Genomic DNA, 27,627 nt, shown 5'->3' with positions numbered 1-27,627 from the left:
ATTAAATATTCAACTACATTTTTAAGATGGTATTCATTAAATATTCAACTACATTTTTAAGATGGTATTCATTAAATATTCAACTACATTTTTAAGATGGTATTCATTAAATATTCAACTACATTTTTAAGATGGTATTCATTAAATATTCAATTACATTTTTAAGATGGTATTCATTAAATATTCAACTACATTTTTAAGATGGTATTCATTAAATATTCAACTACATTTTTAAGATGGTATTCATTAAATATTCAACTACATTTTTAAGATGGTATTCATTAAATATTCAATTACATTTTTAAGATGGTATTCATTAAATATTCAACTACATTTTTAAGATGGTATTCATTAAATATTCAACTACATTTTTAAGATGGTATTCATTAACTATTCAACTACATTTTTAAGATGGTATTCATTAAATATTCAACTACATTTTTAAGATGGTATTCATTAAATATTCAATTACATTTTTAAGATGGTATTCATTAACTATTCAATTACATTTTTAAGATGGTATTCATTAAATATTCAACTACATTTTTAAGATGGTATTCATTAAATATTCAATTACATTTTTAAGATGGTATTCATTAAATATTCAATTACATTTTTAAGATGGTATTCATTAAATATTCAATTACATTTTTAAGATGGTATTCATTAACTATTCAATTACATTTTTAAGATGGTATTCATTAAATATTCAACTACATTTTTAAGATGGTATTCATTAAATATTCAATTACATTTTTAAGATGGTATTCATTAACTATTCAATTACATTTTTAAGATGGTATTCATTAAATATTCAACTACATTTTTAAGATGGTATTCATTAAATATTCAATTACATTTTATTTTAATCATCAACCCAAAATAGCAGCCATCTTGATTTTTTGTGAATCGGTTGAGCCATCTCTTCTCCCCCTTGCGCAACACCTCTGATCATAGCAACTCATGCATTGCAGTTCTCTGCGGGGATTGCTGAGATGGCAAGTCAATCCTTATTCCATTGATGAAAAATAATTTGTAAGCAAATCAGGTGACATAGAGACAATGTTATCAGCAACAACTGATCGACCTGTATAAAAAGAGGTCAATTTTTGATACTCAACACTTTTTTCAAGCCGATCCCTAGACCCATTGTCAGCAAAGATGATGACAGCAGCAATAGCAATATCCATTTAGTGGCAATCCACAATGATTACGACTAGCAGTAGTTACAGATCTTACCAGCAATCATCAGCATCAGCTACAGCAATGATTCTACTCGCATTATTTATAGCAGCTTTCCAATCCAACAATCATCATCATCATCATAACAGTACAGCAGCTTTGTCCCTATCTAGAACTAGAAGCATTCTCAGATTCTGCTTGCTACATTTGGCATCTATTCCAGCAGCTCTCTATGAGAAACATTTATTTTCCCCCTCAAAATAAACTGCTTTTTATTGTTATTGAATACACCAATCTGATTATCAGCAAAATCCCACCCCTTCACTACAGAGGTCTCCAGATACCCAAAACATTTCTACATTAATAGATTCATTCCTCAAATTGCTTGTCTTTAGAATTCCTTCTCTGCTCCATTTTTTCATGATTGTACCAACATGCAGAAAGTTAAATGTAATGTGAACAAACATCTTGCTGTACAACTCCCCACTTTTGACCCTGGCATTGCCAGCTGTGCCATCACACCTGCTATAATATTATTCAGAATTATATCAAATCACTTTGTTTTTGGTTAACTAGTAGGTTTTTAACAAGTTTAATTTATTATTTTTGTGTTTGTTCGGATGAAAGTCAACCCTAACTCCTACGGTTTCATTTTCAAGCATTCATATAAATTATCTGATATGATCAGGTCTCTGCAGAAAAATTTATCTTTAGTTGACCTTTGACAACTAAATATTTTCGTTTACTAGCCAAATAGAAAAGTTACTAGTCAAAACCACGTGATTTTTAGAATATGACATCTTCGTTTGGTGAGAAATACGTACATCAAACATTTTTCTTTATTTTACTATTTAAATAAGTGTAATTCTAAAGATTCAGCAAATTTTATCTTATGTTTTTAAACAGCCTGTGTTAAAAAAAGAATATCTTGTTTTATTAAACCTTTTATTGTTTAAATAATTTGACTTTGTTCTATAAAAAAAAAAGAAAAAGTTAAAAAGGTTGAAAAGATATTTTTCACTCAATAATGAGCTTTGGAAGATTGCTGGTAAAAGAAACGCAATCGCCAAAAGATAAGCGTTTTATTATTTTTAGTTGCCACTTGAAAAAAAAAAAAAAAAAATCACTCACAAATGCAACTATTTTACTCACAACGTAAAGCCCTGATTATTCTCAAACATTTTACATAATTTTCCTCCACAACATCTGACAGTAGATAATAGTATTCTCAAGACTTTCAATAAATGCAATTTAACAGTTGCATAAGAACAGATGCTTTCAAATTTTTATTTATTGCGAACTATTATCCTCATTTTTTTCTTAGTTGTTGTTTCACAATGTTTCGACCAACTATTTCTCTGGCCTTCGTCAGGTGGTAACCGTGATGGAAAGGAACTCTGAATCTCTTGACTGCATTCATTGCAATTACTGCCTTTCGTAGTTGTTGTCGTCTCACCACGTTTTGGCCAAGTAAGCCTCTGGTTCTTAACCGTCGCGGTTACCACCTGACGAAGGCCAGAGGAATAGTTGGCCGAAACGTTGTGAAACAACTAAGAAAAAAGATGATAATAGTCAGCAATAAATAAAAATAATACTCATCTCAATGAATTCCAATTAAAAAAATAGATGCTTTCGATATTTACATAGTATAAAGTTTGTATTCTTGAAATTATGTGTTATTTTTAATTTGATTATTTTCACGTTTCAACCAATCAACCCCAATCTTTTTCAAGTGCATTATTTCAAATTCAACAACTTGAACAGAATTTCAAAACAAACCCTTTCATTCGTTTTTGAATCTTTGAGATTACAATTGATGATTCATATTATTTGGATTAGTTGAACTACTATTCTCATTTTGAGTTTTATTTTCCATAAGGAAACATAGCATAGCGGATAAAGTATTTGGTAAAATTCATTTGTAAGTTATGCTGTACTTCTTCTTCAAGTGTCTGATCTTGCAGACATCTACGATCATGGCTCTCCATTCTCTCTAGTCCGTTAACCCTGATTATATGGCCAAAAAAATTGAGCGGTCTTTCTCTGATGATATTTAGAATGGGTCTTTTGTATCCAGCACCTGTACTAGAGATTAAATAATCAATCCTCAAAGAAACACCAAAAATATGATTGCAAATTACTTAGAACTTTCACCCGTCATGGCTGATGGCTCTAAAGCATGCTACCCACGAGGATTAAATGAAAGGTTCCATTCAGAATTCTGTGCAGATTCCAAAATTCGACAAGGTACACCTGAAGAAGGTCGAGGATTACATCAACCAAAATATTGTGAAAATAGCATTCAAGATGAGAACAGTAGTCAGAATAATTCAAACAGAAACTTTTATTCAAGCAATGAAATTTGAAATTTCATACAGGTTTCCAAGTTCAAAGATTTCTGAGCTTGAAAAATTGTACTTGAAAACATTGCTTAAAATGTTGCCAAAATAACTGCTTAAAATGCTGTAAAAACAATTGTTTTAAATGCTGTAAAAACAATTGTTTTAAATGCTGTAAAAACAATTGTTTTAAATGTTGTAAAAACAATTGTTTTAAATGTTGTAAAAACAATTGTTTTAAATGCTGTAAAAACAATTGTTTTAAATGATGTAAAAACAATTGTTTTAAATGTAAAAACAACCAAAATAAAAATGAAAATAAAAATTATCTCCAAATTTCTGAAACAAAAATCCAAAGTTTTTGTTTTTCTTACCTTTAACAAACGGAATTTTGGAGCCGATCTTTCTAAATGGCTGTTCTCCACTTTTTTTATTTGAATCTGATATGTGACGGATGGCTGAAATCAAAAGACAAAATTATATTTGGCACACTGATATCTATAGGAGTAACCATTATGACAACTTCTGGCAAGTATTTTAATAATCCTCACAAAGTGGTAAAGTGTGTTCTTATAAATCATGCATGGAGATTCCAAAATATGGAAGCTAAGAATAACAAAGTGATACACACAAACTGATTTTGTTGCTAAAAGCACTTAAACCATTTAAATTAATTTTTTTAGAAATATTCTAAAATCACTTTTTATGGACAAAAACTGTATGTTTTTTAAAAAATAGACTTTTGACTAAATGATGTTTGTCCAAAAAACATGCCTGGTTTATTACTATGAAAAAATAACATCAACCAATATTTTTTTTTTTTTTTTACATAGACTTTATATGCACAGACCTTTGACCTTTTTTATAATTTTTGATTGGATTTTTCCCTGTTGACTGCAACATGGTCATTTTTGGCCTTGATAAGTGATGACTCATTTGTAAACAGAAAATAACGTTTTTATCATGATTACAATCACATTGATACACACATTAGATAACCAAAGTTAAGCAATGTCCAGCCAGGTCAGTAGTAGATGGATGACTACTTGGGAAATTAGGTACTGTATATATTTAGGTAAGTGAGTATGTATAGTACTTTAGGGGGATGAACACGCCTGCCTTGCACAGTTCCAGATCATCCTTGGATAAGGTGTAGCATTTGTTAGCCTCCCTCTGATATTCTAGAGAGTTCCCATGCAGTGAATAGATCGAGTTTCTGACTGAAACTTGGTGTACAAGTTAGGCATAGATTGAAGTTTATTTGTACCAAATATGGTTAGATTGCATAAAGGACATTGAATTTTATTATTGATTTCATGGGTGTCATTTTTGTGAAGTTAGTCAGCATAATCTTTTGGAAAAAAAAACTTATATTATTAGGAAGATCCCCTTCTAATAACCATGCAATATTTATTTTACTATATTTTTTTTTTTTTTTTTTCATTAAATATTTTAGGGAATCTGTTTTTTTTTTCTACTTGGATTCTTTTTCCACTATTCATAAATGTAAATGTAGAAATTGAATAAAACTTTTTTTTTTCAAGTTTTCAAAAATTAATTTCATTTTAAAAATCGAAATCAAAATGCAAGAATTAAAGGTTCAAGTATTACTTGGAGTCCTCGTATTCTATAAGTGCCATCCTGTTCAGTCTTGCTTTCTTCTTGAAATTTGACATCCCCACTTACACTGACTGCTTCAACCATAACACCAGGTTCAGGTTCACCATTCAAGGAGCTTACTCGACCATAACAACTGGAAGATATACAAAGGTGTAAAAACAAGAAAAGGCATTTCTGGAAATCATTTATTATACTGACAAATTGTAAGAAACAACAAAATTTTTTTTGTAGCATAAAAAGTTTTCAATGGCAAGTTTTAAATTTGGAAGGAACCTTTATTCAAACAACATCGCAACAACACGAACAAAGATACTAAAATTGTTCTCTTATTGTTCAAATTTAAATCACATGATTTGCATCGCATTTTGTTGTCTGCCTCACTGCTGTCATCTTCATCTTTTAAAACAATATTTGTCAACATATGCAAATTACTCACATCAGCAAATTACATGAGTTTTTGCTTTCTTGTAAATGTCTGATCGACAAATTATATTTGCTAAGTGGTATATGTTCATTAAAAAGTGCTCAATATTCTACATATAGAAAGTGTGTTTAAACATCATGTTAGCCAAAAGCAATAAGATGTGTTTTGCTATAGCGTTATATACTAGACGAGAAACTTGGTGTTAATAGAAAGTACTAAATGACATATAGCTTTGCTAGATCCAATAGTGATCAATACACTAGACAGAGCAAGTGTACGCAATAATACAGTAGTATACTTTTAATATGGTAGATATTGAATCTGAATGGGCTCAATATTGTTGCATTGTTGAATGTATACATAATTTATATAATATCTAAACACTGGCAATTCTTTTGTCGCTATTCTCCAAATCAACACGGAAAGTATAAATTTTATTTACAATTAAGCGTCTAGTTCATTGACAAAGAGAGAGAGAGAGAGAGAGAGAGAGAGAGAGAGAGAGAGAGAGAGAGAGAGACGTTAGTTATAAGAGGTTGATTGGTGTGTGGCTTGCCGATGAAGAGGTGTGAAGATGTCAATCATGCTCACTACTGTGTTTGCTCTCTTTTGTTTTCTGTTGTTTATTTTTATCTTATATAGTCACAAATCAACATTCCTGGAATTGTAAACATCAAGATTTTACATTCTTCTTCTTTTCTATTTTGCATTGTGCAATTCATAACTTCTGATCTTGGAATGTAAACAGTTCTTTGCTTTTGTTTTAATTACAATTTCAGTCATTTTTATGGGATATCAAAATCTGGAATGTGCGTGTGTGCGCACCTCTGCTTTCAAAAATATGCGTCAGCACATCTCTACATCCAACGATGCTATAGATAGGCAAGAATGACAAATTGTAGAGCATCTCAAATCCAACGTATTACTCAGACGATCATCTTTGATCTGATAGTTATGTCCCCTTGTTATAACTCTGAAGTTGAGAAGAGTTATTGCCTTTAATTATCGTTCTTCATCAAAATGACATCTATTTATATATATAAAAGGCAAAATGTGTGTGTGTGTCAGCCAAAAATTTCAGACACACAACAGACACTGACAAAATTGGTATTGTTAGAAAAATCCATCTCTCGAACAACAAATATCCCAAAATTAGCCCAACACATTAATTCTTTGAACGTCAACTGGGTTGTTTTTTTTCCAAAGAGGGGTTAGTTTTTCCAAGGAAGGAGTCAGTTTTTGTGTCAACATTTTTTCCAAAGTCATTCACGCCTCGTGATCACGAAATACATATAAAAGGTGTTATTTTGAAGGCCCATGACATTGCAAGTAATGTGGGCAAGACGACTAAAGTGTTTGCTTTTTCACCTCCTTTTCCTCTTAGCGTTACAGGTTTGAGCCTGGCTAGTGCGGCTAATTTTTTTAGCGCTGCTTTTTTTTAGGGCTGGGTTGCTCAGCACCCTTACGATAAAACGTCTCCACACTCAGGTAACGCTAGGTACCTCCACTAGTTTTAAATAAAAGCATGTGTTTACCTAGCACTCGTCTTATTTATAATTGCAGCCATCCGAACTGACGAACCCCAGAATGCAACAATTTTTGCTAAATATACTAGACGAGAAACTTGGTGTTAATAGAAAGTACTAAATGACATATAGCTTTGCTAGATCCAATAGTGATCAATACACTAGACAGAGCAAGTGTACGCAATAATACAGTAGTATACTTTTAATATGGTAGATATTGAATCTGAATGGGCTCAATATTGTTGCATTGTTGAATGTATACATAATTTATATAATATCTAAACACTGGCAATTCTTTTGTCGCTATTCTCCAAATCAACACGGAAAGTATAAATTTTATTTACAATTAAGCGTCTAGTTCATTGACAAAGAGAGAGAGAGAGAGAGAGAGAGAGAGAGAGAGAGAGAGAGAGAGAGACGTTAGTTATAAGAGGTTGATTGGTGTGTGGCTTGCCGATGAAGAGGTGTGAAGATGTCAATCATGCTCACTACTGTGTTTGCTCTCTTTTGTTTTCTGTTGTTTATTTTTATCTTATATAGTCACAAATCAACATTCCTGGAATTGTAAACATCAAGATTTTACATTCTTCTTCTTTTCTATTTTGCATTGTGCAATTCATAACTTCTGATCTTGGAATGTAAACAGTTCTTTGCTTTTGTTTTAATTACAATTTCAGTCATTTTTATGGGATATCAAAATCTGGAATGTGCGTGTGTGCGCACCTCTGCTTTCAAAAATATGCGTCAGCACATCTCTACATCCAACGATGCTATAGATAGGCAAGAATGACAAATTGTAGAGCATCTCAAATCCAACGTATTACTCAGACGATCATCTTTGATCTGATAGTTATGTCCCCTTGTTATAACTCTGAAGTTGAGAAGAGTTATTGCCTTTAATTATCGTTCTTCATCAAAATGACATCTATTTATATATATAAAAGGCAAAATGTGTGTGTGTGTCAGCCAAAAATTTCAGACACACAACAGACACTGACAAAATTGGTATTGTTAGAAAAATCCATCTCTCGAACAACAAATATCCCAAAATTAGCCCAACACATTAATTCTTTGAACGTCAACTGGGTTGTTTTTTTTCCAAAGAGGGGTTAGTTTTTCCAAGGAAGGAGTCAGTTTTTGTGTCAACATTTTTTCCAAAGTCATTCACGCCTCGTGATCACGAAATACATATAAAAGGTGTTATTTTGAAGGCCCATGACATTGCAAGTAATGTGGGCAAGACGACTAAAGTGTTTGCTTTTTCACCTCCTTTTCCTCTTAGCGTTACAGGTTTGAGCCTGGCTAGTGCGGCTAATTTTTTTAGCGCTGCTTTTTTTTAGGGCTGGGTTGCTCAGCACCCTTACGATAAAACGTCTCCACACTCAGGTAACGCTAGGTACCTCCACTAGTTTTAAATAAAAGCATGTGTTTACCTAGCACTCGTCTTATTTATAATTGCAGCCATCCGAACTGACGAACCCCAGAATGCAACAATTTTTGCTATCACAGAAATGAGTTTGCCCGTTTTTCTTTCAGGATTGGAATTGTCATACCATTTTTTTCTGGTTGACTGTCACAGCCTATGTTATCATTTCAGATGGTTCTTTCTCATCCAGTTGATTTTTCTTTTATGGCTTTAAAGTCTTATCTACTCTGCTCTTGGCCTTGGCCAAGATCAAAGTGTAGTATCACAAATGAAATTTTATTAAGATTGTTATCTTCTTTGTATTTTTTGATATAAATAAAAAATGTTTTAAAATTGGGCTTAAGTAGGCACCCCCCCCCTCCCACCACACACACATAAATACAATTTTAAAGGGGTAACCATGATAAAAGAGGCTGGCCGAGAGAAAAATCATTTAAAATTCACAACAGAGACGAGATGGATCAACCAACCTCACCTTCTTTTTGAGTTGGCCTTGTGCCTAAGTTTTTTGTTCATTTTCCCAATTGTATTTTTTTTTCCTGTGAAATATCTCAAAGTGTAGTATCTGTTCTTCAGATGCGGCACTTCCATTTCTCGTTCTCTTTCAGTGGAGGAGAAATCCTTCACGACTGAGACAATTTTTATTTTTGTACCTTTTCTTCACGTTAAAAAACGACCCTGGTGTCTAACTGTCCCGTGGGGAGGCATTGTAAATAGGTACTCTGCTATTTAACTGAACGACAGATGGATTCATACATTTTGTGGTTGAAACGAATCAAAGTAACAGAAAGCAAACTTTAACTTCTTTACATGCTGTCATCACAAAAATAGATTTCTTTTTTATGAAGACGTTATAAAGAAAAGCAGAGGTGACTAATCATTGTTTTTTTTGTTCTTAATAATAAGATTGATAGGCAAAACACAAAATATACCTTATAATATTTTGTTTTAGACATCTTTCCAAAATTATAATCAATGAAAAACTTTTTTGGATAAATATGATTAAACAAAAAAATCTTGTATTCTTTCATCATGACTTAATCGTGAAATACATTCATTAGATGCCTCAAAGGAGGTCTTTAGTGATGCACTGTCTTCATTGTCCATTTCAAAGGTCACATCATATCAGCTCAGACTGCAACTTTGATCCGATTCCAGATGCACCAGATCATCTCCTTTATGTGCACAGGCATTGCAAAAAAAAAAAAAAAAGTCATCTTCTGACAATCTTCAACATTTCTTTTCATCAACAAGTATCAACCAATGAACCAAAGTAAAAATATAGTCGTGAAGAATACAAAAAATTCAAAGTTAGTTTTCATTTCATTTTTGCCACATTTTTTACTAAATTATTTTCCAATGATATTTTTAGCCGAATCCATTTGGATTCAGCTAGTACTTTATTTGTCATTTCGTTTAAAGCTCGGTTCTTGCTACTCCCACGATTTTTGTGAGTGCTCTTTGCTGATTTATCTGCTCAACTGTTGCAACCAACTTCTATAGAGTCATTGTTGATTTTTTGTCCATTTTCTCGACATTGTTTGATCAGCTTCTGATATTTTGACCATTTTCTCTTGTTAATGTGATGGATACCTCCCATGACACCGACCATTCCCAAATTATTGTTTATTGAAACTTTTCAGACTAACGATCTCTGGTTGTTCATAACAATCAACCTTTATATCGCTGAAAGTATATGAAATGCGAAACTCAAATTCAAGTTTAGTTTAAAAACAAAATAATTAGACTAAATTGCGTTTTATAGAAATTAAATCCTCTTATGCGCTAATCCAGCAGGGAAAGCATTTTTTTATTGGGGGTGTGGGGGGATGCCCCAGTTTGAAATGTCATCCATTTATTTTATGCTATTTTTAATGCTTACTATTTTACTCATTTCGATGAGATAATACAAAAAACAAATTCATGATTAAGTATGCATGCGTAGTTATCCACAAACAACTGTTTTGCAAAACTCATCAGCGAAACTAAATTTGGAATTCCATTGTTAGTTGCTAGTGACTGCTGCTCTACCAACTGAACTACCCAATCTGTGACTAAAAGCGTGGAAAGAATTATATCGTATTAAATGAAATTATTCATTTGTTTACATTTTTTTTACAATACTGATAACAGAAAGTACTTGATTCTTATATTTTTAAAAAGACAATCTAAAGTGAATAGTTGGGATAAAATATTTATTGCAAAAATTTGGTAACTTGTAAAAACGGTTTGAAATTTCAGTTCGAATTTAACGAATTGCATAATGACATCGATTTTATATTCTTATCAAAGTTGGATGTTCGACATACAGTGCAGATGATATTAAGAATGCAATTGTGAATGACTTCAGACTTCTACATGGCTGACGGAAAAGCTACTCTCGTCAATTAAATGTTTGAAATTTTGTGTAGATTTCTGAGTTTGACAAAATACATCTGAAAAAGTTCAGAAGTTACATCAGCTGAAACGTTGTGAGAATAACGCTAAAGATGAGAACAGTAGTCTGAGTAATGCAAGTTATTGTATTTAAACTTTAACATCTTCTAAAAGAATGTTTTGCTATGATGCATTGCAAGGTATGAACACAGAGTCATAAGAGTTTATTGTTGCAGATTGAAAACAGGGTTACAAATTCTAAGATGCCGTTTGACACTAATACAAGAAATATAAAGAAAAACAAATGAGATAAGCCCCAGTTTACCTGTACGCTTCTCGAATTCCTTTAATCTTGAGACTCATCGTGGTCCCTTCCAAAACGGTGATCATCTGACTTGCAGGTTCAAAACGATATTCCTTCATCATGGGCCGCAAGAAATATTGACCAGGACTCTAAATGAAAAGAGAAAAGAAAAAAAATCTATAAAATAAAATTTAAAAAAAAGAATTAAAACGCTATCAATATTATGAGATATAGGCTTTGAAACCTCGGAGTTGGTGCCCTTCTTTCTTCCCTGCAACAGAAGAGATATTTCTTCTCTATCATTATTTTCGTTGCAAATGTTCATCTGAGCTTCAATTTATGGTCTTGCCAAACTTTCACAAAAATCACGCGTCTAGCTACAACATAAATAGTTTCTCCCACTCTCTATCTATGCTTAAACCTAAACATGGATTTCATGAACAAAGTTTCTTTCCTAAAACTGCCCGCCTGTGGAATTCTGCTTCACTGGCCTACTTTCCAGCTGACTACAATATAGTGACTAGCAAAGTCCAGAATAAGATCACGCTTTTCTTTTAACGGTTAATTAAAAACAAAAAAAAAGTCTTTTGAACGCTGTTGTTATTAAAACTTAAATTCTTTTCTAAAGTTTGCATTTTGGAGACGGAAGTGTTTTTTCGAGATAAGTGACTTCTATATTAATCATACTTTTTATTTTCAGATTCAAATATTAATAACTACATTTTATTTCAGTATTTAATTTATGTATTTCTGTTTTATTCAGTGCTAGCTTTTTTCTCGCCCATAAATGTTTATTCATCTACCGAGTTGATTGCAAAAATAGATTAGGTAATTGTATTCATTTTTAGTTCGTAAGAGGGGAATCTATCACCATACTTTCCCTTAAACACGTCCGTTGGACTTTTATTAAGTATAATACTTAATAGTTTTTTATTTTTTACTAGCAAGGGGTACCCGGCGTTGCCCGGGTGTTTGTAGGTGTGCGTGAAAAAAACCCGAAATGCGAAAAAAAAACAGGTGCCCGTGAAAAAAAAACAAAGCCTTGACGACGCGCAGTTGGAAAATAGTAAAGTGTGAAAAAAAAAAACAGGTGCGCGTTTTTGATTGACGTGACGGTGATAGCTATTCAGCAGTTAGCATTTTGTGCGGGACAGTTTTTAATGAGGCCAATAAATCGGTTTGTTTGTTTTTAAAAACCCGCTCCCTGTTTATTAGGGGGAGCGTCTCGTCTCAAAATGAAAGCTACCGTCTGATATGACGAAGTCGACATTGACCAAACGTTACTTAGCTCTCTAGAGACCACTGGCTTTCGGCCAGTGAGTACAATAGAGTTTCGCTTTTTTTATACCGAAAACCGAATGTAACGTGTGCCGATGCGGGAAATGTCGAATAATTAACGTTTGAAAGTCAATAAAATTAAATAGACAGGCGAGCTCCGTGGTTAACTGTGAGATATTACAATTTATAGATGATATAAAAAGTTTTAAGAAGTTGTGAAGCGAGCGAGCGCTTCTCTGAAAGAAGCCTTTTGTGGACATCGAGGAAAAGCGTACATACATACATACATTTTCGCTTTTATATATATAGATTATTTTTTTTTTTAATGGAGAGTAGAAAACGCATTATGGATGCGTTATCAGCAGTTCCCATTACTCTCACTTCTCCTTATTTGTCCCTCGGTCCTCATTTTTTAATGAGTGATTTTTCTGACAAAGGGAGAAGAAAAAGCCGTTTTCTAGGTTGGCAGTATTTTGCGCGAACAGTTGGCAGAGATGGCAGAAATTTTCTGTTTCTATGTCTATCCTTGTAGCCATGTCACTAGTAAGGGTGCTGGAAATAAACGTTTTATCTGGGCTGACATTATCCGCCTGATAGTCAGGGACCCGAACCTTTGATTAACCACTAAGGAGGCTGTTCTATCAGCAGGTGCAAAGTACTGGGGCTGCTGTATTGCCATTTGGTGAATGGATTCTGGACCATGCAGTAGCTTCTGGTGGGGCCTCTCGATGCCATATTAGTGGGTAATTGTTACGGCTTTACCTTATCATGTGCTACAAAAAAAAAATTCTTTGTTTCTTTTTCTCTCTTAGTTTCCCCTCTCTGTCCTGCTCTAAGTAAATCTGACGATCTAGTCCACAAATTCCAAAATTCCATCATGACAAGCTTCAAGAAAAAATACACGATTAAACCCGGTTCTCCAACTTCCAACATAGACCCTTACTACCATGTCTCCTTCTCCAACATCAGGGGTTTACATTCTAACCTTCCAGAGGTTGAAACCCAATTACAGGAGACTAAACCAGACCTTTTATTTTTAAGCGAAACTGGCATTGGACAGGCTATTTCCCTAGATGAGTTCGTAATTAAAGGTTACTCTAACTTAACTTCTAAATCTGACCCCCAAGATCGCCATGGGCATGGAATATGTGCCTATATTAAAGATGGCTTTCCATGTGGTAGGGACATCTCCAGAGAAGATCCTAACTTACCCTATATGTGCTTCCGAGTTGTATCAGCTCACACTACGGCATTTATATTTGCTCTCTATTGCCCCCACAACAGCGGAGTTACTATGGTTAAAAGCATATCTGAGAAAATTGACCAAGTCCTATCTGCTTATCCTTCAGCTAACATTCGCGTATGTGAAGACTTCAATGTTCACAATGTGGAACGGTTAACCCACTGAAACAAGACCGATGATGATGAGAGGTTCTGACATGATTTCTCCATTGCTTATGACCTCTCTCAGATTGTTCACGAACATAACCGTGTGCCCGACAATGACGGTCAGTATGCGAGTCTACTAGACCTTTTTCTCACAACTTGCCCTGAACTATGTTCAGTTTCTGTTCTGTCGCCTCTTGGATCTTCCGACCACTCTGTTGTATCAATTAAGATAAAAATGAAATGTAATAAGTCCCCAGACATACCTCTCCATCGTACAGTATATCGATACACTAAGGCTGATTGGGATAGCTTCCCTACATTTTTATCGGATCTACCTCTACGTTCCATGTTTAAAAAGGATGTGGCCTCTATAGTATCAGACCTGACCGAATGGTTAATTGTAGGTATAGACTGTTTCATACCCTCAAAAAAGTTCCAGCAAAAACCTAACAGCCAGCCATGGTTCTCTCCAGAATGTGCTGCTGCTATTGCGCACAGAAATCACTTTTTCCACTGCTTCCAACGTAATAGATTTATGGAAACTAAAGCTGCTTTCAGGACTGCCAGCAACCATTGTAAGAAAGTAATAAAGAATGCAAGAGAGTTGTATGCTCAATCCGTCAAGTCCAAAGTAGCCGAGCAGCGGCTTGGTTCCCACCAGTTTTGGCAAATAGCAAAAAAAATCCTGAACAGAAGCGTGTGCTCTATCCCAACTATCATCAATGGACATGAGGTCATCTCGTCAGCATCAGACAAAGCCGAACTCTTTGCCAAGAACTTTGCAGCTAATTCTACCCTTTGCGACCAAGGCCGCCAACCCCCAATATTCCCTCCTGTATCAGAAAACACGCTATGCGATATACATATATCTGTACGTGATGTTGTCAAGCTAATCAAAAACCTTGATTCCAGAAAAACAACTGGCCCTGACGGTATTCCAATTATAGAACTCAAAAAACTTCAACCAGAACTAGCGCCCATACTTACAAAACTGTTCAAACGTTGTCTTAAGGAGAATAGCTCCCCATCACCCTGGAAAATCTCATCAGTATGCCCTGTATTTAAGAATTCAGGTAATCGCTCATCCCCCTCTCAGTACAGGCCAATAAGTCTCCTGTGCGTCATGAGTAAGTTGCTGGAATCTGTGTTAAATACAGAAGTAATCAACCATCTCAACAAAAATAACCTTCTTAGTGACACTCAATATGGTTTTCGTTCTGCTAGATCTACAGCAGATGTGCTTACAGTTATATCTCATAGGATTAGCAAATCTCTCAACGGAGGCAAACTTTCTAGGGCAATTGCTCTTGACATATCTAAGGCCTTTGATAGGGTATGGCATAAAGGTTTACTTCACAAGATCTCTAGCTATGGTATGGCTGGAAATATCTTCTCAATTATTAAATCATTTCTTTCTGATAGGTTCATAAGAGTAGTAGTTAAGGGGCAAAAATCAGAAGAGAGCTCACAGTATTAATGCTGGAGTCCCTCAGGCGTCCATTCTGGGCCCAACTCTTTTCCTGATCTACATTAATGATCTTCCAAATCACATCCATTTATGGTAGCACATCTAAGACAGTAAACGACCAAGTTCTCTCTGATTCTCTCTCCTCTGATCTTGAGCACGTGGTACGATGGGGAAAGGAGTGGCTTGTTACTTTTAATGCATCTAAAACCAAGCTTCTCTCTTTACATCATCAACATTCTGATCCACATCTGGCATCAATTGAAATGAATGGCTCTCGTCTTCAGGAGGCGTCAAGTTTTGACAAGCTTCTGGACTTGACAATTACTCCTGATCTTAAATAGAACACGTACATCAAATCTGTTGCCAGGGCCGCTTGAAAAATGGTGGGATCTTTCTATCGATCCAGTAGATATCTCACTGCTGCTTATGCAATTCTCTATCTATATAAGAGCCAGGTACGTCCAAGGATGGAATATTGTTGCCACATCTGGGCAGGAGCTGCTAGAAAGGACTTGTCCTGCCTTGATAGAGTTCAAAATAGACTTCGTAGCCTCGTAGGAGATGTCCTTTTCTCTTCCCTGCAACCTCTATCTCACAGAAGAGATGTTGCGAGTTTGTCTCTGCTTTATCATTATTTTCATGGAAAGTGTTCGACTGAGCTTCAATCTATGGTCCCCCCTCACCAAACTTTCACAAGAAACACTCGTCTAGCTGTAAACACTATCAATAATTCCCCCCACTTTTTATCTGTTCCTAAACCTAAACATAGATTCCATGAACAAAGCTTCTTTCTTAGAACTGCACGCCTGTGGAATTGTCTTCCGTTTTCCGGCTGAGTACAATATGGTTGTGTTCAAGTCTAACGTAAGTAAGTTCTTGAGCCGTTCCATATAAGTTAATTTACCGAATTTTCATTACTAATGATTACTATATTGTCCAATTTCTACTATACACTCTTTAACCCTTATCCTTGAGTGGCCTCTTGGCCTCGATAATGTGGTGATGCCTATGTAAAAAAAAAAAAAAAAAAAAAAAAAGTTAACATTCAAAGTGATTTCCAACATTATATTATGGATCACATTGTTTTTTTTCATGTTTGTGCAACTAATATCATCATCATCATTTTGCATGACAGCATTTTAATGGTTTGGACAACTTTAATTGATTTTAATTGATTTTAATTGATTTTAATTGATTTCCAAATTAACTCATCTCTGCCCAGGTCTTTATTTATCCATCAGATAAATTTTTATCACTTCTCATTACTTTTTTAAACCCCAAACAAGGCACAATGCCACTAAGTTGTAAGGGCTACTAATAAGGACACTATGTAGGGAGTTGAGCAGCAAGATGTCTGTTTACATCACACTTCAACTTCTGCATGTGAGGACAGTCAGGGAAGCAGGAACCTGGGAGGGAATTCCTAATTCTAGCAGTTTGAGGGAAGAAACTATTCAAGTCAAAAGCTTTCCAGCATCCGTGGATCTCTAGAATGTATTGGTAGGATTGAACTGAACCTGTTATCTCAATATCTACTAACCCAACAACTCATCTATTCTTTCAACACGGTCATACCATTAATTTTTTTTCTGCGGCAAACATCTCCCTAGATTGTCCGGATTTAATCTTTCTCCGAACATGTTAGAATTAAGCTTATCTTAGTTTTAACTTAGACTTGCATCGCACATCGTCATATCATTCTCATATTATTTCTCTCCATGCAACATATGTCCCCAACCCTCACTGGCCAGATTCCATTTTCATACATTATCACACTGCATGTATATGCAAGGCAGACTCTTCCTATAAAATAAAACCGTTCATTTAGTCCACAGGGCTGGAAATAAACAAAGAACCAGAAAATGAAAAATACATGGCATCAACAAAATCGCATGCTAACATGCAATTCATCATATGCGATTGCAAATGCTAATCTCAATACGTGATTATTTATGTAAAATGCCTCTCGTGTTATCTAATATCTCTATCCGTCCCTCACATTTCTCTACTGTTCCAACACCATAGAAGGTCTTGTCAATGACACTTGTCACGGCCTCTTTCATCTCAATTGTCTTATACTGACAGCCTTTAAGGTTTTCCTTGAGCTTAGAGTATAACCAAAAGTCACAGAGAGCAAGATCTGAACTGTAGAAAGAGTGAAGGACCGTCTTGAAGCCAATTTTGGTTAAATAATAAATGTGACAAAGATGGAGTTGTGGTGCATTCGCGAAAAATCTTTTGCATCTTTAGTTTTTCGTAGATAATTATGTGTACATTTCCCACACCGACATCAAACTGTGCACTTATTTCTCTATAGACACATGGCAGTCTTTATCCATGAAATTCTTTATTTGGCCAATCAACTCTGGTGTTCTGACTTCTTTACTCCTCTCACACCTCTCTTCATCCCTCACAGACTCTCTGCCTTTCTTGAATTTTTTATGCCACTCAAAAACTAATGCTCGATTCATACAAGATTCATGCAAGGTGGTCCAAAAGCAGTTTGAAACATTCCATACATTTCTGTGGCATTTTATCCAAGTTTAAAAAAAGAATTTTATTGCATATCATTCTTATAAAGTGCCATCACATCCAGATTGCATTTTTTAAATCCATCAGCTGTGACAATCAGGCTTTAGTAGGGTGTTATTCCAATTCCTGCTGTAGCTGTTCATTTGAACCTAAAATCATAAAAATTCGTCAGTCATCTCATAAGATGTGTAGCAATAATATACTGAATTTTCAAGAGTCTACAACAATTTTAAATGGCTGTACAAAAAGTCTGGGAACTTATAAAAGGTACTTCGTATATTGATAAACTGCTATTGTTCTGGAGTTATCTAAGTGAAAACAAAGGGAAAAAACTTTAAAACAGTAGGATTGTCTCCCTTGGGCAAGCAGAAAGGGCCAATATGACCGATTTTCATTTACAATATTGTTCTTGCAAAGTTATTTTTTTCTATTGTTAATAGTTTCATTTTTTTTTTTTTTACATGGAGGTCACCACTTATCAAGGCCCGAAGGCCACTTAGGGATAAGGGTTATTGCGTGCACAGCAATCAATGAGACAGTACTGCAGCAATCATTAGTATTGGGGGTTTTGATAGAGTGTCTTACTTAAGGGGGCGGTTTGTCAGGTCTTTGTTTATGTTGGACTTGAAGACGTCCAAGTTGTAGTCAGGTGGGAAACAGGCAAGCGGCAGAGAGTTCCACTGGCGTGCAGTTCTAAGAAAGAAGCTTTGCTCATGGAATCTATGTTTGGATTTAGGCACAGATAAAGAGTGGGGAAAATTCATGCTCATATGAAATGTTCTTGCTAAGTTTTATAACCAGCAACAAATGACATTCTTATGAACATCACAGATTTCCTTCTCCTAGATTGGTTGCCACATTGAGGCTTAAATTCATCTTGTCTACTATTTAATCCATAACTAACAAGAATCCACATATGGATTCGCACATTTACCGATGGCATTAATAAAAATGATGGCTTGTTAAATCTTTGTATGAATAAAAAAAAATGTTCTGTTATCAGGATTTCGTAATACCATTTTTAATAATCTTCAATCTCAAGGTTTTTAAGCGTCACCATTTAAAAAATTTTTTTGAACGAATCATGCAAAAGTTGTTATTGAAAATCAAATTACCAGTGAAGAGAAAACCATAGTCCCATCTTTGGTTAGATTATTGCTTCGGTATTGACGGTCACCACTAAGAGACAGCAACACATTCGACAAAGACATGTCGGATTCATCAACAATCTGAATGAAAAGTACAAAAATATAAAAAGATAAATAAATTACGGAATTACTTAATTAAATTCATCAACATTTACTTCTTATAAATGCAACTTGATTATTTTAGAAATTTGTTAATATTTTTGGATTTATCTAAATTCATTCATTTTTGTTTTTTTCTATGAATTATTTTGGAAATAGGGTATGATTTTGAATATCTCCAGTATCAAACAATCCTTATACACTGTGAAATTTACTTTATGTATGAAAACCAAATAGGGGAGATATAACATATGAGAAATATTTGGAATCATGTCTCCTCTTGCTGTTATTTCTGATCATTGGAAACCATAGCAGCAAGGCCAGAGGTTTTGGGGGAATATATATATATATATATATATATATATATATATATATATATATATATATATATATATATGTATATATATGAGCAAACAGTTAATAAAATATATGACATTTTTTTAAGTGATGACCTGTACATTTCAGTTGACCTATATTATTTTGCCCTATATATATTTTCGTGCCTTTAACATTTGTCTGGGTCATTTTGACTTTTGTTTCCCTTTATTTTATATTTTATATTTAACTTTATCATTTTTTTTTTCTCTCTCTCTCCTTTCTCTTCCCAGATCTTTTATTTATAGTTAGGTCTCGGAAGTAGAGTGAAAAGCACATCTTATTTTTCTTTTATTAATATTATTTTTTTCCTTGTACACATTTTTGTGAATTATTCCATGGATTTCTGCCTTTGGATTATTATGGATCATCTTCTTCCAATTACGGGATTTCCTTGGATTTTACTTGTACAAATGGAAATTCTTTTAACTTTCTTGAAGTTTTACATTTGGATTTTACCGTCACTGGATTTTTTATCTTCCACCAGACTATCCATTCATGTGTAATCACCTTTTTCTTCACCATATTCCCTCTGCTTAACTTTATTTTGTTTTCAAGTAAGATCTTTGACTTACTTGTTGTTTCATCAAATACTTCTGCATGCAAAATCCGATCCCGCATTTTGCTAATTCCTACCCTCTGATGAGAAGGAAAGTATTTCTTTGAAACTCCGCGGATTAAGGACTATCCATTTATCTAGTGTTTCCTTTTCAGATTAAATATGTTTTTAACTCATTTCAAAGTGTTTTTTAACATATTTTATTAACTGTTTGCTCATATTATAAGCTCTATTTCCTATTTGGTTTTATCGAGCTTTTATATCTGGCTGAGATAATTATAATAAATAAATAAATATTAATTCTTTAATATTTATAATTTACTTTAATTTTACCATCTTGGATCATTTTAGTAAATTCAATTGTAATTTTCATTTTATATATATATATATATATATATATATATATATATATATATATACACATACACAGTAGAACCTTGGGATAGGTTTTTTTCAGGTTACGATGTGGATTATGTTTTTCCGGCCCCTGATTACAATATTCGCTCTGCCTTACAGTGTTATTTATAATGTTATTTGATGTGTATTATATACTGTACTGTATTTTGTTACTAATTTTTAATATGTACTGTATAAAATTTTGCTTATGCTCTGCCATACGGCAACTATACTCTACAATCCCAACCTCAGAATAGATTACTGCCATATCCCGGGTTCTACTGTGTATATATACACACAATATTTATTTCAACATTATATATACATATTTCAAAGACGTACCAGTGGTTTCATTGCATTGAATCAACCATAAGAGGTTGGAAGGAGCCAACGCCAATTCATCAGCGACTTTGAAAAAGTGAAACAAGCAGAGACTGTATGCACACAACTCTACCTTCAAATACCCTGAAAATTTGGTTGCTTAAAGAATCAAACACTTCATATAAAATAGAATGGACGATTCTTGATGTTAAAAAAATCTTACGACCCAACCTTCAAGACCTTTTTATGGAGCTGTTATACATTCTCCCTCCACCACTCGCAACCTTTCCATTTCTCTTACCAGGCTATGTAATTTGAACCCCTCTCTTAACCTTATTTTCAGTACCATTATATCTTAAAATCGATCCATTCCTTCTCACCACCCCCTCCTAGGTTTTTTTTGGAGTTTTGTTTTTGTAATTCATTATTTATGTATGTGGGTTAATTATTATTATTTATACGTATATTTATTATTAATAATGTTATTATTAGTATTGATATTATTTTTAATAATTTATTATTTTATCATTAATAATAAAATTAATATTAATAGTAGTGGTGGCAGTATCCATAATTTTTGTGAAAGTAGTAGGACTCTCATCATAGATATCTATGTATTACCTTTTAATATATATTTTTTATATATTTATGTGTTGGTACTCTTTTCTAGTTTTTAAGTGTCATTTATTTTTGGATAATTTATCTAAAAATTACTTTAATTATTTTTGATTATCTTAAATTTCTCTATTCACATTTTATTATAATTTTTTAAAAATTGTAAATAATGCCTTAAAATTTTTATTCACATTTTATCTTTACCTTTCAATTTTATTCTAAATTAAATTTAATTTATTCATGCTTTATATCTATATTATTCTATTATATTTTTTATTTATTGCTGTTATTTATGTACATTTATTTATATGAGGCTATGCGTTTGTTTAAACAGGACCTTTATTTTTTCAGAGAGGTTTTCGAAAACATCCCCCTGCTAAACACACACGTGGGCGCGCACGCAAACATACTCCCGCTCTCTCTCTCACACACACACACTCACACACATGCGCTTCCTTCCATAATCAGAATCTATTGGCGTCGGTTACCAAGTTCTGTTTTAAAATTTGAAACCGAGTTAAAATGCTCGTTTAACGTTATTTTCTGTTTGTTTTTCTTTGCATCGTTCCACTTTTTCAAAGTCACTGATGAATTTGCGCTGACTCCTTCCAACCTCTTATGGTTGATTCAATGCAATGAAACCACTGGTACGCCTTTGAAATATGTATATATAGTGTTGAAATAAATATTGTATCTTCAGCTCTCACATCCACGATCGAGCACTTTATTGGATTTTTTTCATCGCCTCCTGACACGATAGATATATATATATATATATATATATATATATATATCACACACACACACACACACACACTTACCTGTACAGCTATTTGTCCTAATTTGAGAGCCTTAAAGTTCATTGCATTATCTGGATCTTTGGTGAGAACAAAACCAACTTTAGATGCTTCCACATGATATTTTTTATCGCCGTGAAGAGGTCCGAGGCTGTAAAAAGTTCAGCCACACATGCAGAGAGGAGAAAGAAAAAGAAAGCAATTAAAAAATTACATTCACATTTTTTTTTTTTTTTTTTTTTTTTTTTTAGTTCTAGATTATTTGCATTATTTTAACTACTATTCTCATCTTGGTTGCATTTTTGATTTATGATGTAATGGATAAAAGTGCTGATTAACAATTATTTCTAAATAATTTAAAGAAATTTTGTTTTATCACATATTAACCAGTTGTTTTAGTAAAATTTTTTGAAGAAAAAGAAACTTGGTCCCATCATTGAAAACATTACTTTGTAAAGTTATTTGAAGAATTGAAATAATGTTATAATTTTTTTAATTAAATGAATAAAACATTTTTTTTTTTAATTATTTCTTTTCTCTGAGACTTTTGGCAATACATGCCTTTTTCAAAAAAATTTTTTTGTGTTTGTTCTACTGATGATATAAACCAAAAGGAGTGAGCCCCTCATGGAGAGAGCAAAGTATATGTGCGATCTTGTTAAAAAATGTTATGAAATAAAGTCTGAATCTTTTGTGTGGTTGGCACTATTTTAAACAGGAGTTTGCTCATAACATTGAAAAAATTATTTCATAAATTTTTAAAAATTTAGAACAGCTAATAATGTTATATAATAATGTTATATAATTTAACAAAGTTTTCTTTCAAAAATGTGTGTATTGAAAGTCATAGAAAAAAGAAATTGAAAAATATTTATTTAATACCAAAAATGAATAATGAAATCGAAGCAATAAAAGTCAACAGCAAAAACTCCTCACCGATAAACTCCATTTTCATCCGTCTGCAAAGTAACTGGTTCCATAGCAGAATTATCCGGACTGGAAACGATAATTTGAACGCCGGACAGAGACGGTTCAACTTTACCTGTGATGAAGATACCAACTTTGCCTGTAAAATGGGCTAATTCTCCTGGACAACTCTCTACAAGAAAAGAAAGAAAATAAAAAAATAAAAAATAAATAAATTAAAAAAATTTAAAAAAAATTTTTTAAAAAATCAAGAATTAGCCATTTGGCAAGAGATGACAAACGCACACACATCAGAAGTAGTCGTCGTTAAGGATTCAGTTTTTCTACAAAGCTTGAACACATCAAACAAGAATCGACCCATTTAATTGACACATTTAGAAAACTTAAACAAGATGAACTGACAGAAATTTTTAATTTAAACAAAACTGTTTTTTAGCGATTAGTCACTATTCATGAAGGCGAACAGTCACTCGAGGATAAGTGTTAATGATAAATGGGGACAGTTTTTTAGTGTTTACTGACATTAGATTTGAAGCGATTTATGTTGTAGCCTTCAGAGAAGCAATGTTGTGGCAATGGCTTACATAAAAGAAATGGAGTACTGTTGATATGTCTGGGCAGGAGCTGCTCAGCACTTCTATCTTGCCTTGACAAAGTTCAAAATCAGGTAGGTGATGCCCTTTTCTCTTCCTTGCAACGTTTTTCTGCGTAGAAAAGACGTGAACCTGTCTCTGCTCTATCGTTATTTTCATGGCAAGTGCTTGTCTGTGCTCTACTCTATGGTCCCCTTTTGCCAAACTTTCACAAAAAAACACTCAACTAGCTACAACCACAATCAACAATTTCCCCCACTCTGTAGCTGTGCCTAAATCTAAATGCAGATTCCATGAACAAAATTTCTTTCCAAGAACTGCCCACTCGTGAAACACTGTTCCACTGGCCTGCTTCCCAGCTAATTACAATATGGTAACCTTCAAGTCCAACATAAACAAGTTCTTGAGTCGTCCCCTTAAATAATCCAATTTCTACGATTTCTACACTACAACATTTCATTTATTAATCCTTATACTTGAGTGGTCTTTGGGCCTTATAAAAAAAAAAATCAAAAAAATAAAAATAGAAATTCTATTTGATGTTAGGAACACAGAAAAAAGGGTTTATGCAGTTGTGGTAAGAGGACGAGTTCTTGCTGTGAAAGTCTTGTAAGGATGAACCTAAGTTGAAATTGAGTTGAACATGTTTCAAAAAAATAATGATAAAGTAAAAAAGCTAGTAAAATTTTCTGGATATATGCACATATTATATGTTTTTTACATTTGTGATAATCTGCACCCTCTCCCCCCTCCCCCCCCAAAAAAAAAATTTTTTTTAGACATTTAAAAAGAATCGACATCAGAATCAGTAATAGTATCAGAATTGTGAATTAAGAGTAGAATCGGGAATTGTATTGGAATCGGGAAAAAATATTGGAAATGTCTCATTAATTTAACGTAGATATTTCATTAACATTTCAGAGAATGAAGATTACAATTTTCATTTTTATGGTTTTGGTTTGTTAAAGTTGGTAATAAGAATTACAAAATAGATGAGAAATCGTCTCAAAGAACTCAAATTATAAATCTGAGATGATTAGGAAGCAACACACTAAAAACCATAAACATTTTATTGAATTAGAAAAAAGGAATTAAATTTTAAAGAATAGCATGCCAATTCCATAGCTAGTGATCAGAAATTGATTTTCAAAATATACGTCAATTAAATTTGAACAAAAATGAGGATTATGATAATGAATAACTCATGGATTAGAATTCTTCTCAAAGGGTGTTCCTATGATAAGGAGTTTACAATGAAGCAACAGTTACACAACCATCAGCCTCACATCTTCTGACCTGATATGGCCTAAATTCATTGGTACAGAGAAATCCAAGACTACTGGAAACATTGTTAGAATAAGAAAAGGAGAACTATTAGTGTTATTTCAGAGTTTTCTTTCTCCAAGATTAGTTACCCTACCAAGGTTTAGTAGTGCAGTCTAACCCACTATTTACATAACTACAAGAAAGAGCAGATTCATATCTTTTAATATTTGAAAAAGTTATATTGCATCCACTTTCATTTTAGACATCTTAATTTCCCAAATGATCACGCAAACATCTTGATCAAACTAAACGCTGATTAATTTTGATGATCCTACACAAGAACCAGTGTTTCAACACGATACGTCAATAAGGTAAGATTTATGCAATCATAATGGTTGCATCAAAAGACAAATCTGTGAAAAAAGAGAAAGACGTGATAAATATAAGTGAACACGAAGGGGTTCAATGGAAAACTTTCGGAATGCATCTGAAAAGTTAGGGATCTTAATTTGATGATTTTGTTTTTCAAAAAACAAAAGAAAAGAAAAAAGGGCGAGAGAATGAAAAAAGATAAGATGGAAAACGTTGCGTTTCTCATTGTATTTACGTCGATAAAATACTTACCCCCTTGCACTGTAACATCCACTTGGTTCGGGGAAAACAACAATTCATCCGACAAAACCTTAATTTCGAGTCGTTCATTACTTCTGCAAAAAAAAAAAAAAAAAAGTTTATCCCATCAACACATGACAAAACAAAATTTGCAGTAAATACACGTTGACCCAAAAAATCTAAATATTCGGTTGAATTCCCCCTCAACAAATACAGTGCTAGCCCCAGAGATGAACTCCAGACAAGTTCTTTAGAGCTGCAATCTACACCGCCACCCTCCTTCAAAATAGCATCCCTCAGACAAATTCAGAAAACCTATAGTTCTTAGACCTGAGAACTCCTTAACATAACAAAACTAAAACACATTTTTTTTTTGCATATTTTGAAAGTTTACATTCTTTTCCAATTCATTGAAACAAATTTTTTCAGTTTTTTTTTTCTTCTTTTAATGTTTGTAGAATTATTGAGTTTAGAACTAATTTGTACTTTTTTTTTTTTTATATGGGGATCACCACTTATCAAGGCCCAGAGGCCACTCAGGGATAAGGATTATTGCGTGTACAGTAATCAATGAGATAGTATTGTAGTAATCATTAGTATTGGAGATTTGATAGAGTGTCTTAAGAGGGCGGTTTGTCAGGAATTTGTTTATGTTGGACTTGAAGACATCCAAGTTGTAGTCAGGTGGGAAACAGGCAAACGGAAGAGAGTTCCACAGTCGTGCACTTCTGAGAAAGAAGTTCTGCTCATGGAATCTACGTTTGGATTTAGGCACAGATAAAGAGTGGGGAAAATTATTGACAGTAGTTTCAGCCAGATGGGTGTTTCTCGTGAAAGATTGGTGAGGGGGGACGAGGGATTGGAGCTCAGATGAGCACCTGCCATGGAAATAACAATAAAACAAAGGTTCGCAACATCTCTTCTGTGGGAGAGAGGCTGCAGGGAAGAGAAAAGGGCATCCCCACTAAGCTACAAAGTCTATTTTGTACTCTGTCAAGGCAGGATAGGTTGTTTTTAGCAGCTCCTGCCCAGATGTGGCAGCAGTACTCCATCCTTGGACATACTTAGCTTTTATACAGATAGAGAATTGCATCAGTAGTGAGATATCTTCTGGAGCGATAGAAGGATCCCACCATTTTCACAGCGTCCTTAGCAACAGACCTGATGTACGTGTTCCATTTCAGATCAGGAGTAAAGGTCAAACCCAAAAGCTTGCCATTTCAGGTCAGGGGTAAAGGTCAAGCCCAGAAGCTTATCAAAACATGGAGCCTCCTTAAGACGAGAGCCATCCATTTCAATTGATGCCAGATGGGGATCAGAGCATTGATGATGTAAAGATAGAAGCTTGGTTTTGGATGCATTAAAAGTAACCAGCCACCTCTTCTCCCACTGTACCACGCGCTCAAGATCAGAAGAGAGAGAATTAGAGAGAACCTTATCATTTACGGCTTTTGATGTGTTGCCATAGATGGTCGAGAAACTTTGAGAAACTTACATGAAATATTTTTTTTAAAAATATAAACAATTGTGTAAGGCTGACGTTGTTGCATAAATAATTCAAGCAAATTAAAATTGCAACAGTTATTAAATTATTGAACATGTAATTATATTAAATAATTATAATAATTTATACAATTACAACTGGTAGTAGATTGACTAACAAGAAACTGCAAAAGTTTTAAAGAATCCAAAGCAAAAGTCATAAATATAGTATTTAAGTCTAAAGGTTTCTGTAAAGGTAAACCAAATCTGCTCTCGAATGAAGAATCAGAAAATATACCATCAGCTCTCTTTTTTGATTTCTCATCCTGAACTTTGTCATTACTACGTACTCAGGTGTGTTAACTATTTGGGAATATCGAATGTTTTACGTAGCACATGGTCTTGGTGGACATGAAAGGCAATAGTAATTGTCTGTATTTTTGAGATGAGGTGTTTTCATTGATTGAGATTGTCGGACTAACTTCCTCATCTTGGTTGTTGTTGTCACAACGTTTCGTCCGTTTTTGCCCTCCGGCCTTCGTCAGGTGTTTTGTATCGAACTGGGGAACCGTT

General features: G+C 33.7%; 1 protein-coding gene across 2 annotated transcripts in view; it reads right to left on the bottom strand.

Moving 5' to 3' along the window:
• LOC145278108 (BOS complex subunit NOMO1-like) overlaps positions 1–27,627 on the bottom strand; it is a 167,854-nt gene that overhangs the window by 55,689 nt on the left and 84,538 nt on the right. For both annotated transcript variants that reach the window (XM_080130382.1, XM_080130383.1), the window contains exons 20-26: positions 25,585–25,667; positions 23,111–23,273; positions 22,199–22,325; positions 18,980–19,093; positions 11,219–11,346; positions 5,133–5,274; positions 3,896–3,979 (exon numbers count right to left, since the gene is read on the bottom strand). In XM_080130382.1, coding sequence (XP_079986508.1) covers positions 3,896–3,979; positions 5,133–5,274; positions 11,219–11,346; positions 18,980–19,093; positions 22,199–22,325; positions 23,111–23,273; positions 25,585–25,667 — 841 coding nt within the window. The remainder of the gene's footprint in view (positions 1–3,895; positions 3,980–5,132; positions 5,275–11,218; positions 11,347–18,979; positions 19,094–22,198; positions 22,326–23,110; positions 23,274–25,584; positions 25,668–27,627) is intronic.

The sequence above is a fragment of the Euprymna scolopes genome, chromosome 6 (assembly GCF_053919585.1).
Source record: "Euprymna scolopes isolate OS-2025 chromosome 6, ASM5391958v1, whole genome shotgun sequence".
Taxonomy (NCBI): Eukaryota; Metazoa; Mollusca; class Cephalopoda; order Sepiida; family Sepiolidae; genus Euprymna; species Euprymna scolopes.
The sequence above is the reverse complement of the archived record's forward strand: the minus strand, read 5'-3'. Positions and strand labels throughout refer to the sequence as shown.